Below are 11,546 nucleotides of genomic sequence, written 5' to 3' on the forward strand. Positions count from 1 at the left end.
AAGACTATGAATGTCAATATCACCCGAAAGTGGATACTCTCACATAATATATGGATATATTACGTGCTACGTACAAAGAAATACACAAGACCTTTCGTACCTGGAGCGGGCAGCTTCCGGTTTCCCGACTTGTTTTATGATAATATGTATGGAATTTTGATTTGATTTTCTATATACATATGTATGTAGAATTTAAACTGTCCGTCCGAAATAAAAGGGAAAATACCTCACAGATTTCAATCCCAATTGTTGGATGTCGAGCACGCGAGAATTAATTTCTGTTGTATATCCTTCATGAAGGAGGAGAGCTTACAGTATTAAATGGACATGATTCTGGCCTAGACTATTAACTTTTTTGGTTGCTATTAATAGTATATGATAATTATCTGAATTAACTTTTATTAACAATATATTTATTAACAAATATTCATAAATGCCAACCCTCTTTAGATACGAAAAAATGAAGTCTAAGATAAAAACTAGCAAGTATTAAGCAACACACCCCCAAACGCAAAAATACTACCGCCTTACAAGTTTGATTTCATCAGTGGTTTCAAATATAAATGAAAACTTTCATTCACAGGATCTTTGTTAAGTGGACTTTTTTGGGCTTCAGCAAACATGCGTTCGTACACATTTCCATCATATGCTCCTAAAGTGGATTTCAAAACGCAATCTGGGATGTCGAAACCGTCGACAATACCCACAGCATTTACTCGTATCTTTGATAGTAGACTCTCGAGTTTCTTTTGCAAACCATCCAAGTCAGTATGTGTTAGGCCGGAGAACTGAAAATAAAAAATAAATATTTGTTTAGATTTAGGACATGTAAAGACAGAACCTTCCTGTACTGGCGCCTTGTACGGTTTGTATTTATATTGTGTTTAAAAAACACTTGCAACTGTTTCCACGGCACAGAAAAGGCAGGGTTTGACTTTGCATAGACCGTCAGCAATTTTTGAATTTCAATGATCAAGAGGTAATTTTAGTTTCAACTGGTCATGAAACTTGTTCAAGTATGATTCCAATTGAAACCTAGTTCAAATATTTTAATAATATCAAAATTTTCATAAATTACTTACCCTCAGCAGATCACCCATGCAAGTGAAGAAAGTATCAATTGCAAATAACTCGAAGACCTGATTCAGAACAGTCGCAATGGCTGGCGAAAGGGTGGCAGTAATTCGTTTTACTTCTTCGTATCCTGTTCGCACCATATAAGCGCGGGTATGAAGCTAATTGAAAAGCATTATAGTAAATTTATTTTGGTTAATGTTACCCAAAATAACTCACCACAGCAGCTTGAGTCAACTCAATTCCTGTCATATTTGCCGCTTCTTCCGGTCCCATTCCAGCTGCTTTTCGTTTCTCCACACTATCGAAAGCTATTCGAACTTTACTGTAAAATATGATTGATATTATCCAATATCAAAACGTAGTGGAAGTGGGACTTACTTTGCAGCAGCGCATTCCAATGCGTCGATCATTCCCAGAAGTGAATTATCCCACTTGCTAGGCCTGGGATTCGTTCTTACATATTTAGTCAAATAGTCAACGGTCGGCATAAGCTTTTTGCCGTCCAAAGCCATTCTCCACACCTTCATTAAGTATCTGGCCGTTTGAAGCAACATAACCGTATTTTCACCTTCATATGTGCAAGCTGCGGTGGCAAATCCATATAATGATGGGAAATTGGAAGAAGTCATGTATCCATGACCCCCACAAGATAGTCTGCATACTTCCACCCCTGCTGCAGCGTCCGCACTACAAACAGCTTTCAGACCACAGCTTAAACCATGTAGTTCAGGAAGACGATCCAGTTGACCTCTTCCGAGCTCCTCTGTAACCTCATTATAAATATTCCATACCTTATCAGCAACAATATTGAAGAGAATTGCTTTAGAAATATTTGGAAATAGTTTCAATTGTTGGGTTACATGGTCGATGATCTGAGGTTCAGGCTTGCTGAAATTATTCGGTATAAGTGAATGTCTCAATGAAAAAAAAACAGTACTTAGGATCAATTGGACTTTGTCTTCGAACGGCGGAGTAACGAGTGGCTATTGTGACCGCGCTGGATAACTGATTTGCAGCGTCTCTTACGATGAGGACGCGAACGAAAACCATGGTACCATAGGTCAATACTGACGCCGGTGATTTGGTAAACACTCCTCCAGCGCCAACTTGAGCATTTTTAGCAAGCATATTTTCAAGTGGAATTCTAACGTTTTTGAAGCCCAAGAAACCATTATTTACAGCTTTCATTCCAATTTTAGGTCCGATTTCTCCAATAATAACTCCTGGCATAGGCTTATGGGTTTCTAAGTCCCGCACTTGTACAATGAATGGATGCAATCCACGGTGAACGCCTCTGGTGTACAGCTGAGCAAGAACAATGACATGATTCACTGTATGCCCCACTACGAAAAGCAAAAACAAATAAAGCCATCCTATGTTGTACTTAATTTCATTTTAAGCAAAAATAACTTACATCCACCTGGCCACCATTTATATGATGATCTTGTGGGACTGCTTAGAATAAACTCATTCTTTCTTGGGTCGAAATCAGCCCTTGTTTCAAGTCCTCGTATAAACGTCCCATGACCCAATTCGGTTTGAGCGTATGTTCCGATGATGTCAAGGTTGAGAGCCTTTAGTGCCCATTTCTTTTGTTGCTCCACAGTGCCTTGTGACAATATAGTTGGCAGGAACATGGAAAAATGCACCCCGAAAGGATAGCCCTCACTCACGGCACTTGCACCACGCATCAAATTTACAACTTTTCGTAGAGCTCCCAAGGATTCACTAAAATGTAGACAATACGTAATAAATATATAGACTTTGATTTTCTTCGTATTATTACGCATAGTTTCCATATTTCAGTTCGATTTTTGGTAACCTCCGACGAAGTTTGATGTAGAGCCGAGCTGACTTTTTCGTACTCGCTTCGTATAGTTCTTTGTGGGAGAGATATGATATGGGCACATCATCATCTTCTTTTTCATCTTCTAGGAGAACTTTTTCTGTTGATGGTAAAGTAGGATTAAAATTAAGGTATTAATGGGGAAGGAAAACATCACACTTATGGTGGCAAAAAATTTAATTCATTTTTATTTCTGTAGAATAGGATTTGAATTAAGAATTCATTCTGTGCGATCCATAGAAGTGCTCCCTAATTCATAAATTTGTAGAATCGCTGCGGTACTTGTTTTAACTGTATAAGAATCTCATCTATTCTTGCCCATTACACAAATAATAAATGGAATTGACAAAATAAATATGTACATTTTTGCTCTTCGACGATGAAGCGCAAAGCCGGGGAAAACCGTTCTCGCTCTGCTACCAAATTCTATCTCCACCTCCACATGGTGAATGCCGGGAGTTCTTTCTAATGAAAAGCTGCCGAAGAATAAGGATGAAAGCGAGTCTCCCCCGTCTAAAATCGGGAAAAACTATACCAACTGGTCCTCCAGGTCGAGGGTTGAATAGGGCTGACAACCCTATATGGAAAGCAACCTGTTATGAAGTCACAAAGGGAGTCTTGGACTGAACTGACAATGCAACGACGGTCCCGGCAATGGAAGAAAATAAATAATTAGCACGTTTTCTTATGAAATATGCGCTCTTCGCGCAGATTCGAAGGTAATCAGCAGCTAGCCCGTACCCCGCCCCAATATATGGTTGGTTTCCTAGAATTACAATAAATATGATGGACAGGGAGCGGTTTAACAGAGTCCTCCGTAACACCTATAAGGGAGAAATGGCTTCCACAATAACGATGAAGAACGTGGTATGGCCAGAAACATACCCCAGTCCTCAAAATTTGGAACGATTGGTGCGGTGATGTATGCTAACTAGCAATTGTACGGAAGAAAGCCGGGCAATGCGGCGATCTCGAAAAACACGGGCAACCACAGAGATCTCTCACGAACTTTGTCGAGTGAAGAAACGACTTCACAAACATAAAAAGAAAGCCCGAGAGAACCAACAGGGCTGTGAACTTGAGAAGTATAAGGTGTAGCAGCACTAGGGGCGCAAGTTTTACTGACAAGTTTGCGGGATGAAGCCCTATAAACCTCGATGCTTTTTCTGTCGAGGCAAAGAGGGAAATGTGATTTCCAACCGTATTGGGGAGCAATGGATTGAGTATTTTGATGAGCTACTCAATTACCAGAATATCGGCGAATTGGAGGTTCTGCCACTTGAAGACGATAGAAAAATGCTGCCATCACCAACCATCAAAGAAATAGTGCAATTAAGCGACTAAAAAACAAGTTGCCGGAAGCCGATCGAAATACACTCGAATTGGTTAAATGTGGGAGGTGATTAACTACACCAAGCGGTTCATCAACTGATGCTCAAGATTTGGGACAGCGCCCTATATATAAACAAAGGCATACCACTCAATGCATTAATTCGAATGGTATCACACAATTCGGTATCCCGACTAAATTGATAAGACTAACTATGCTGACCCTAACCAATATAGGAGGCGAGATAAAAGTACCCGGATCACTCGCAACTGATATAAATGCGAGGGGAACCATCCTCCTCAAGTCGACCCAACTACTGACCTATGCTGACGATATTGACATTATGGGAAGAACAACCCGAGATATACAATCTACCTTCATCCATATTGAGCAGGCGGGGCGAAATCTTGTGATGCACACTAATGAAGACAAGACGAAGTGCATGGCGGTAATGTCAGCAAACAACAGCTTCAAATCTTACTAGTTAAATGAGAACAATAAAGAGAGGAGATTACGATAAAATGTCTAGACGGTTAATAACTTGTCCTTTCTAGGGTAGAAAATCAAAGTCGATAACACGGCAATGAGCGACGATGAAATCCGCGCACGGTTATTGGCAGCCAAGAGAGTCTATTTCAGCTTGCAGGAACTGTTCCGCTCGAAACGTCTCACCGTAGGGTCAAAGCTCTTATTATACAAGACGATGATTTTGCCAGTCCTCATGTATTCGTCGGAGACTAGTAAGAAAAATTGCGAAGCCATAGTCTCGTTCGTGAGAAGAATCCTTCAAAGAATTGTTGGCCCCTAAAATAGAATGAACAATTCTATAGTCTATATAACGACGGAATTTATGAGCGATACCATGACCATCTGGCTGTGGACAGGCCTGACGAGAGAGGGACGGAAAGGCGGAGATTCCTCCTAGGCCCGAAGTTTTTTCAGTAACCCAGAATAGACATTTCAAGGGTATAATTTTCACACCGGGCCCGTTTTTCCATATAATTATCATTCTCTGCCCGGATTTTCTCTTCACGGCCCTGGTTGTAGATAAAATCCAGCTTAATAGGTTGCGGTGAGCGGGTCACTTAATTCGTATGGGTGAGAATTATCTAACGCGGAAAGTTTTTAAGGACAATATCTATATATATAAATATATATATGGTTGCTCCTCATCGCTTGGTGGGGCATAGCGCGTCGACCACATTTACGCACCATCGTTCGCGGTTACCTGAAGTACCCTCCAGCCCATCACGACTTCGCGAGACGCTCGCACTCGTTCTCTACTGTTTTGCGCCAAGTGCCCTTGTTGGCCATTTTGGTAGAGTGGATTCCACTGCATGAAGAAGCTAGCATTGCAATTGTCAGCCCTCCGCAATGTGTGACCTATCCACGGCCAGTACCGTATTCCTATCACATCGCATACGAGTGAGAAGCCTGTGCGCCGACCAACTTGTCCGTTTCAACTAGTGTCAGGCCAGCGTCTTCCGATAAAACGACGGAGGTATCGATGAAAGCTTCGAGTTTTTGGATAACAGTGGAGTTCACTTTTTATATGTTACTCCAATATAGAAACACAGAATGAACACTAGCACAGAACAGTGTTAGTGTTGAGATAATCCAGAGCCATTTGCGCCATCAGCAGGTGCAGCGAAGATCTATATTCCGTGCACTGTTCCAAAATAATCCGTTGGGTGTTGATGTGGTCAATGGTCAGCCAGGTCTCTGTCGATCAAGCTTTCAAGATGTTTTTTGATGCGTTCCAGGATTATCTTAGCTATTATCTTTGCGATGGCAAGGAGCACGCCGATACCCCTCCAATTGGCACACTCAAAGCGGATCCTATTCTTTGGAATCTTGACGATCATGATTTTTCCACTCTCTGAGAAAAATCTTGGATTCCCAAGCAGCAGATCTGCAGCAACTACAGGTGCAGCGATAAATAACTTTCCGGGGAGATCGTCAAACCCAGTGGCTTTACTCCGTTTGAGTGCAGTGATAGCCGAAATGATTTCTTTTCTGCTTAGAGGAACAGTCAGTATCCGCGTGTCACAGTGACCAGACATTTCAATCACAAGAGGGGGAACGGATATGATACGACTTAGAACCATGACGACGTTTCCTTTTCACCTCTTCAGTCGTTCATTATCGTGGAAGAGAAGTCGACCGTTGATTTCCTTCACAGGACCATCGGAAGATTTTGCGACCACATGCAAGTTCTATCGTGATACAGTATACAGTTTTGAAATCATCACTATCTGCGGTATCTTCCGCTTCTCTAACCAGCGCAATAACAAATTGGCTTTTATTCATCGATCCGTTTCCATGATTCCACAGTCAGCCAGATCTTATAACACCCCTGCGGGGGATTGTCTGACAACCTGTGTAGCACCCAAGAAAAAAGCATTTTTGATGCTCATCGATATTTTTAGGCGAACACAAGGCTGTCGTACAGAAGGTCACGGTTCAAATCTCATTGGTGCTAGTGCGATTTGTATCGTGATTTGGCGTCAGTCGACTCAGCTGTGAATGAGTATCTGAGTTAAATCAGGGTAATAATCTCGGGCGAGCGCAATGCTGATCACATTGCCTCCTACGGACCGTAACTGTAATGTACCGTTACGGTCTTGAATGAAGTGCTCTAACACACTTCAAGCCCCTGATCCAATTGGATTATGGCGCCAATGATTATTATTATTACTCAGTATATCTGCAATCCGATCGGGAAGATAGTTCTCCCAATGTCGAGCGACAGCTAGGTCATACAAGCGGTCGAGGTTAAACTTAGGGTGTCGTAACATTCCACGCAAGTGAACGTAAGGGTTACAGTGAGACACCTTTTAGGGATATCAAATTCGTAGACCTTGGCGAAAAACCAGGATACCTTGAGCTCCTTACTAAGGCAGGCCTTGATACCGGTTGTTGCACCGTTAATAATGATGATACTCGACAAAGTACATTTCTCTTTGTACAATATTTACATATAAGGCATAAGGAAGAGAATCAGATGTTTTGAATATAATAAGTAAGAGAACGGCAATAAAAATTCGACCTTGACACAACGCACTATCATTCGTTGCGCAACCACCTGTCTTTGCCGAAAAACTCACTCTGCGTTTGTTCGCCTGCGAACTATTTGGCTTTAGCTCTTTAAAATAAGCAAGAGAACTAGATTAGTCAGAAGTGAAATCTTCGGACCCCAGGAGGTGTGCTCTGTGGGGCAGACATCGCCAATTAGCCTTGAGCTTCAATTATCAATGATGATCCATTAAAAAAAATTAAACACGTGTTTCTTAAAACAAGATTTTTGAACGTTGCGTTTTATAATACTTTTTTCGAAGCAAACGGATTCACTCGATATTTCAATTATATCGTTCATATATGTACGACAATTTAATTGTGCAATAAGGTATAAAAAAACAGCTAATTTTTTCTTAAACCCTTCGCCATTTTGTTAAAAAAAATTGTTGAGGTATGGATCATAGTTATTTGTTTGCTGATAATAAATCTTTCGAAGCCAAAGACTTTTCCAAACCTAGGACTTCTACAACACAAGTGTACTACCTTTGTGTCAAAGGATCTTTTCACATTATGATTAATTATTGGCAGTGTCAAATTAATAAATTATATTTCAAAAATATATTAATGTAAACTCATTAAGCGGGGTATACTCATATAATATTTTAATGGCAGCAGAAGAAAACTGATAGAACCGCAATTTTCGAATCGGTTGCGTTAGTCAAGCAGAGGAGCCCATTTGCAAAACTCCTTAGTTCCACTTTTTTTAAAATTTGATTTGATTAGACAGAATTGATCTATTGAATTTTATCTCCCCTTTTTTCGCAGAATTTTCCCCTGAAAAATCAATTCGCTTCAAAATACCGTAATAGCTAAATGAGTTTCATTGCAAAGACGGCTAATACCATGACCAATTTTGTTGCCAAAACTTCCTTATTACTTTGTGTTTTATACGGATTATGGTAAGCAACCAAAAGGCCGGCCGAAAAAACGGCTTGATAAGCTGGGTAAAGATTAGAAAGCCTCCAGATTAGGCGTTTGGCACAATCAACACCGCTTGTGAACGGGACAAGGGCTAAAGAAAAAGAAGATGAATTAGTTGGAAAGCTTACTATTTTCACCTATATTTGAATAGTTGTAATTTTCCCAATTTCGCCATAAGGTCAGTGAATTAGTTAATTTGTGGCAGAAGGTTTATGTGTTGAGTCCCAAATAATCCAAACAAAACGAAACGCATTCCACAGCAGTGTGAAAAAGGAAAAACCGAGGGGAGGGGCTTAAGGAGGGTATGTAAGAGGAAGAAGAAGGTCCTCCCAATTATCCCCTCTAAAAACCAATAGCAGTCGTTACTCTTTAAAGAGTAACTGTGCATTAAAAAGGTATATTTTTGTATCATTAATAAGCCCGCACCTGCGTGAGTGGGAAGAGGTGACGATGCGCGGCGCCATAACGTTTTAGTGGAGAAAGACCACCACAACAATTCTTCAAATGCGTTAGCGGCGAGGGGGGTCGGGCTTCATATTCCTTCTACATACTCTCCTTATCGCCTATCCTTCCGGGGTCGGGTTGGCAAATCAAATTTTGGAGCCCCGTAAATGTGTAAGGGGGTGGTGACCGACGGTCAACGGAGCTAGAAAGAGAGAACCTCACACTCCTCCTTTTATACTATCCTTTCTCCCTGCGGGTTTGGGTTCAAAACTAAACATTACCGTAATGACATGAAAATAAGCCCAATTTGAGATAGGCGGAGGGGGGGGGGGTGTGTGTGTGGAAGGAAAAGACCTCTTCCCACTCTATAAACTCCTCACGCCTCCGGAGATGGCATTGAAAATTGCCTGCACAGTTTGGAGAAGTAACCAAATTTAGAGTTTATGAAATGAAAACCTTTTCAAGGAAGACAACACTTCAGCAATTCGGAATCATCGTGGCATTTAAAATTTACGTTGTGCGAAACGATTTCGACCTCAAAATTAAGGAAAACTAACATGTTTATTTTTGTAGTTTAAGAAAAATTATTTTGAAAAATGTTCCTACTTGATGGGAGACCGTACTAATATTGAAGAACAACTGACTCCTCCTTCTTGCCCAATTTTTCAAATAGTTTGCCGACGGTTTCATTCATCGGGGCAGAGGCAAACTCATCAGACGCTGCCTTACATCTACCCTCACGAAGCATTGTTAGCTCCGAATATATTAATTCTAAAACCCGATGGAGTTATGAATTATATCAATCGAAAACCACCGGTTTAAAACTTTGGCTAGTCTGACCAAACATAGGAACTTTTTTTTTGAAAGTAAGGTGGTCTTAATTTTAAGGAGCAATTTACTCCTTTCTCCTTATTTCATCATCATTTTTTGTATGGTGTGGCGATTTACAATTTTCATCTTTTGCCTCCTCCTTTTTTCATCACCTCACGAAAAGATTCGCTCTTGTTTCAATCATTTGAATATAAATTCCATTCTTCAATTTTAATCGAATTCACCATGTTAAATTTCTGTTATTTAACAGTGGGCTGTTGTATTCTTTGTTGCTCTGTTATCTCGAGGTATTTTTTCTGCAATCTCAAGACTGCGTATTTGCTTGGCACATGACAAGTGCAAGTGGACTTTACCTCCAGCAGCTGATTATCTGTCAGCTCAGAAGCGATTCTGGTTTATTATCCGCAAAGTAATCTAGTGGAAGATATGATGAGCTGGGTGAGTGCTGATGCCACTCCCTCGATTACAATAATTATATACTCAAAATGCAGAGGATATCAGTTTGGGCCTCTGGAAAACTTTTACTGCACACCTAAGATCACAACAAGAATGAATTAAATCCGTCTCAGGTGTGTACTTACCAATTTCCCGTTTTTCCTTTAGCTTTTCCGGGCCACCATTCCACCAAACTGCAAACTCCTCAACGTTGAAGGTGCAATTAGATCGCTCTTTCAATAGATCTGGATTGACTTTTCCTGACACAGCCGGCATTTTCCTGCGACTCACTTATCAAAAATAAACTGTGGTGACACTTGGACCCTCACGTATTGACTGAAAATTTGTTTTCCGCCGATCTGCTCCGTGCTTGGATGATTAGCAAAACGCGAGTATCTTTCCTCTGATAAGATTATTCAAGCAAAGTCCGGCGGGGCCACTGTTGGTAAATAAATGTTGGGGGTGCGTACATTCTGGACAGATTCGCAAATCTTTTCAATACATATGAGAGATTACTACGGCGCGCAAAAAAAATATCTCACTTGGAAGGTTATTTTTTAACCCACAGTATGCCAGATACATATGTATGTAGTAGGATCTTTTACAATACAATGTTTTCGAGAAAATTTTAAGTGGACTATCTGGTTTTCGAGCAGTCCACAGCTAAAAAAAATCCACACCATATTAAGTATTTAAAATGATACATTTATTTTGTCTGCTTTAACAAATTTATAATGAAAACTTCTTGGACGCAGTGTGTCAGTAATTTGTTTCATACTGAGAGTTGAAAATATTTAGCAAATATACAGAGTTTCACTTAAAACACACGCAAGTCGGGAAGCCAGAAGCTAAACGCTTCAGGTATTTAAGGTTTTGTGTATTTCTTATATAAAAACATTTGAATGAACATTTCTCGCATTAATACCTACCGCGTAATGAATATGCATATATTACGCGTTTCGCGTACTACCGACATTCAAAGTCTTAGAATTTGAATTGAAGCGACAACTTTGACCATTGTTAGTAATATTGCGATTTCCACAAAACTTGGTAGGATCATGCTGTACATCATAGCCTATATCACGGCAATTTCAAGTCTTTAGTACTATATGACAACTGTTCACGTTAATTATGACGCTCTACCATATTTCTATAGATTAAATGGTGGCGATTTGGTGAGAAGGAAGTAGAAACGGTCTCACTCATACAATTGCCAACCATTACGACTGTGGAAGAATCATGGAACCAAATGAAAGACACGATCCACAAAGCGGCCTCTGCAACCCTCGGGGTCACCAAGCCGGGTAAGCGGTACATCAACCGAGATACTTGGCTTTGGAATGATGATGTTGAAATGAAGGTCCGTGAAAAGAAACGCCTCTACCACAAATTTCTCGACGATAAAACGCCTGCTAATTGGCAAATTTATAAGAATGCCAACCGGGAAGCAAAGAAAGCGGTCGCTGTTACCCGAGCAAACCATTTCAAAAATCTTTACGATAAACTGGACACTCGGGATGGCGAGAGAGATCTTTATCGACTTGCTAAAAGCCGTGATGAACGCACACAGAATATCGAACATTT

The 11,546-nt window shown here is 40.5% G+C and overlaps 1 protein-coding gene across 1 annotated transcript; it reads right to left on the bottom strand.

Annotated features, from left to right (window-relative positions):
- Window positions 1-382: 382 nt before the first annotated feature.
- Window positions 383-10,431, bottom strand: LOC119661275 (probable peroxisomal acyl-coenzyme A oxidase 1). The gene is made up of 8 exons (XM_038070543.1): window positions 10,109-10,431; window positions 2,864-3,023; window positions 2,492-2,805; window positions 2,015-2,420; window positions 1,456-1,965; window positions 1,294-1,399; window positions 1,083-1,235; window positions 383-788 (listed from the first exon to the last, which is right to left on the bottom strand). The coding sequence occupies exons 1-8, from the start codon at window positions 10,236-10,238 to the stop codon at window positions 528-530; spliced, it is 2,040 nt and encodes a 679-aa protein (XP_037926471.1). The 5' UTR covers window positions 10,239-10,431; the 3' UTR covers window positions 383-527.
- Between the last annotated feature and the right edge of the window lie 1,115 nt (window positions 10,432-11,546).

The sequence above is a fragment of the Hermetia illucens genome, chromosome 1 (genome assembly GCF_905115235.1).
Source record: "Hermetia illucens chromosome 1, iHerIll2.2.curated.20191125, whole genome shotgun sequence".
Classification (NCBI taxonomy): Eukaryota; Metazoa; Arthropoda; class Insecta; order Diptera; family Stratiomyidae; genus Hermetia; species Hermetia illucens.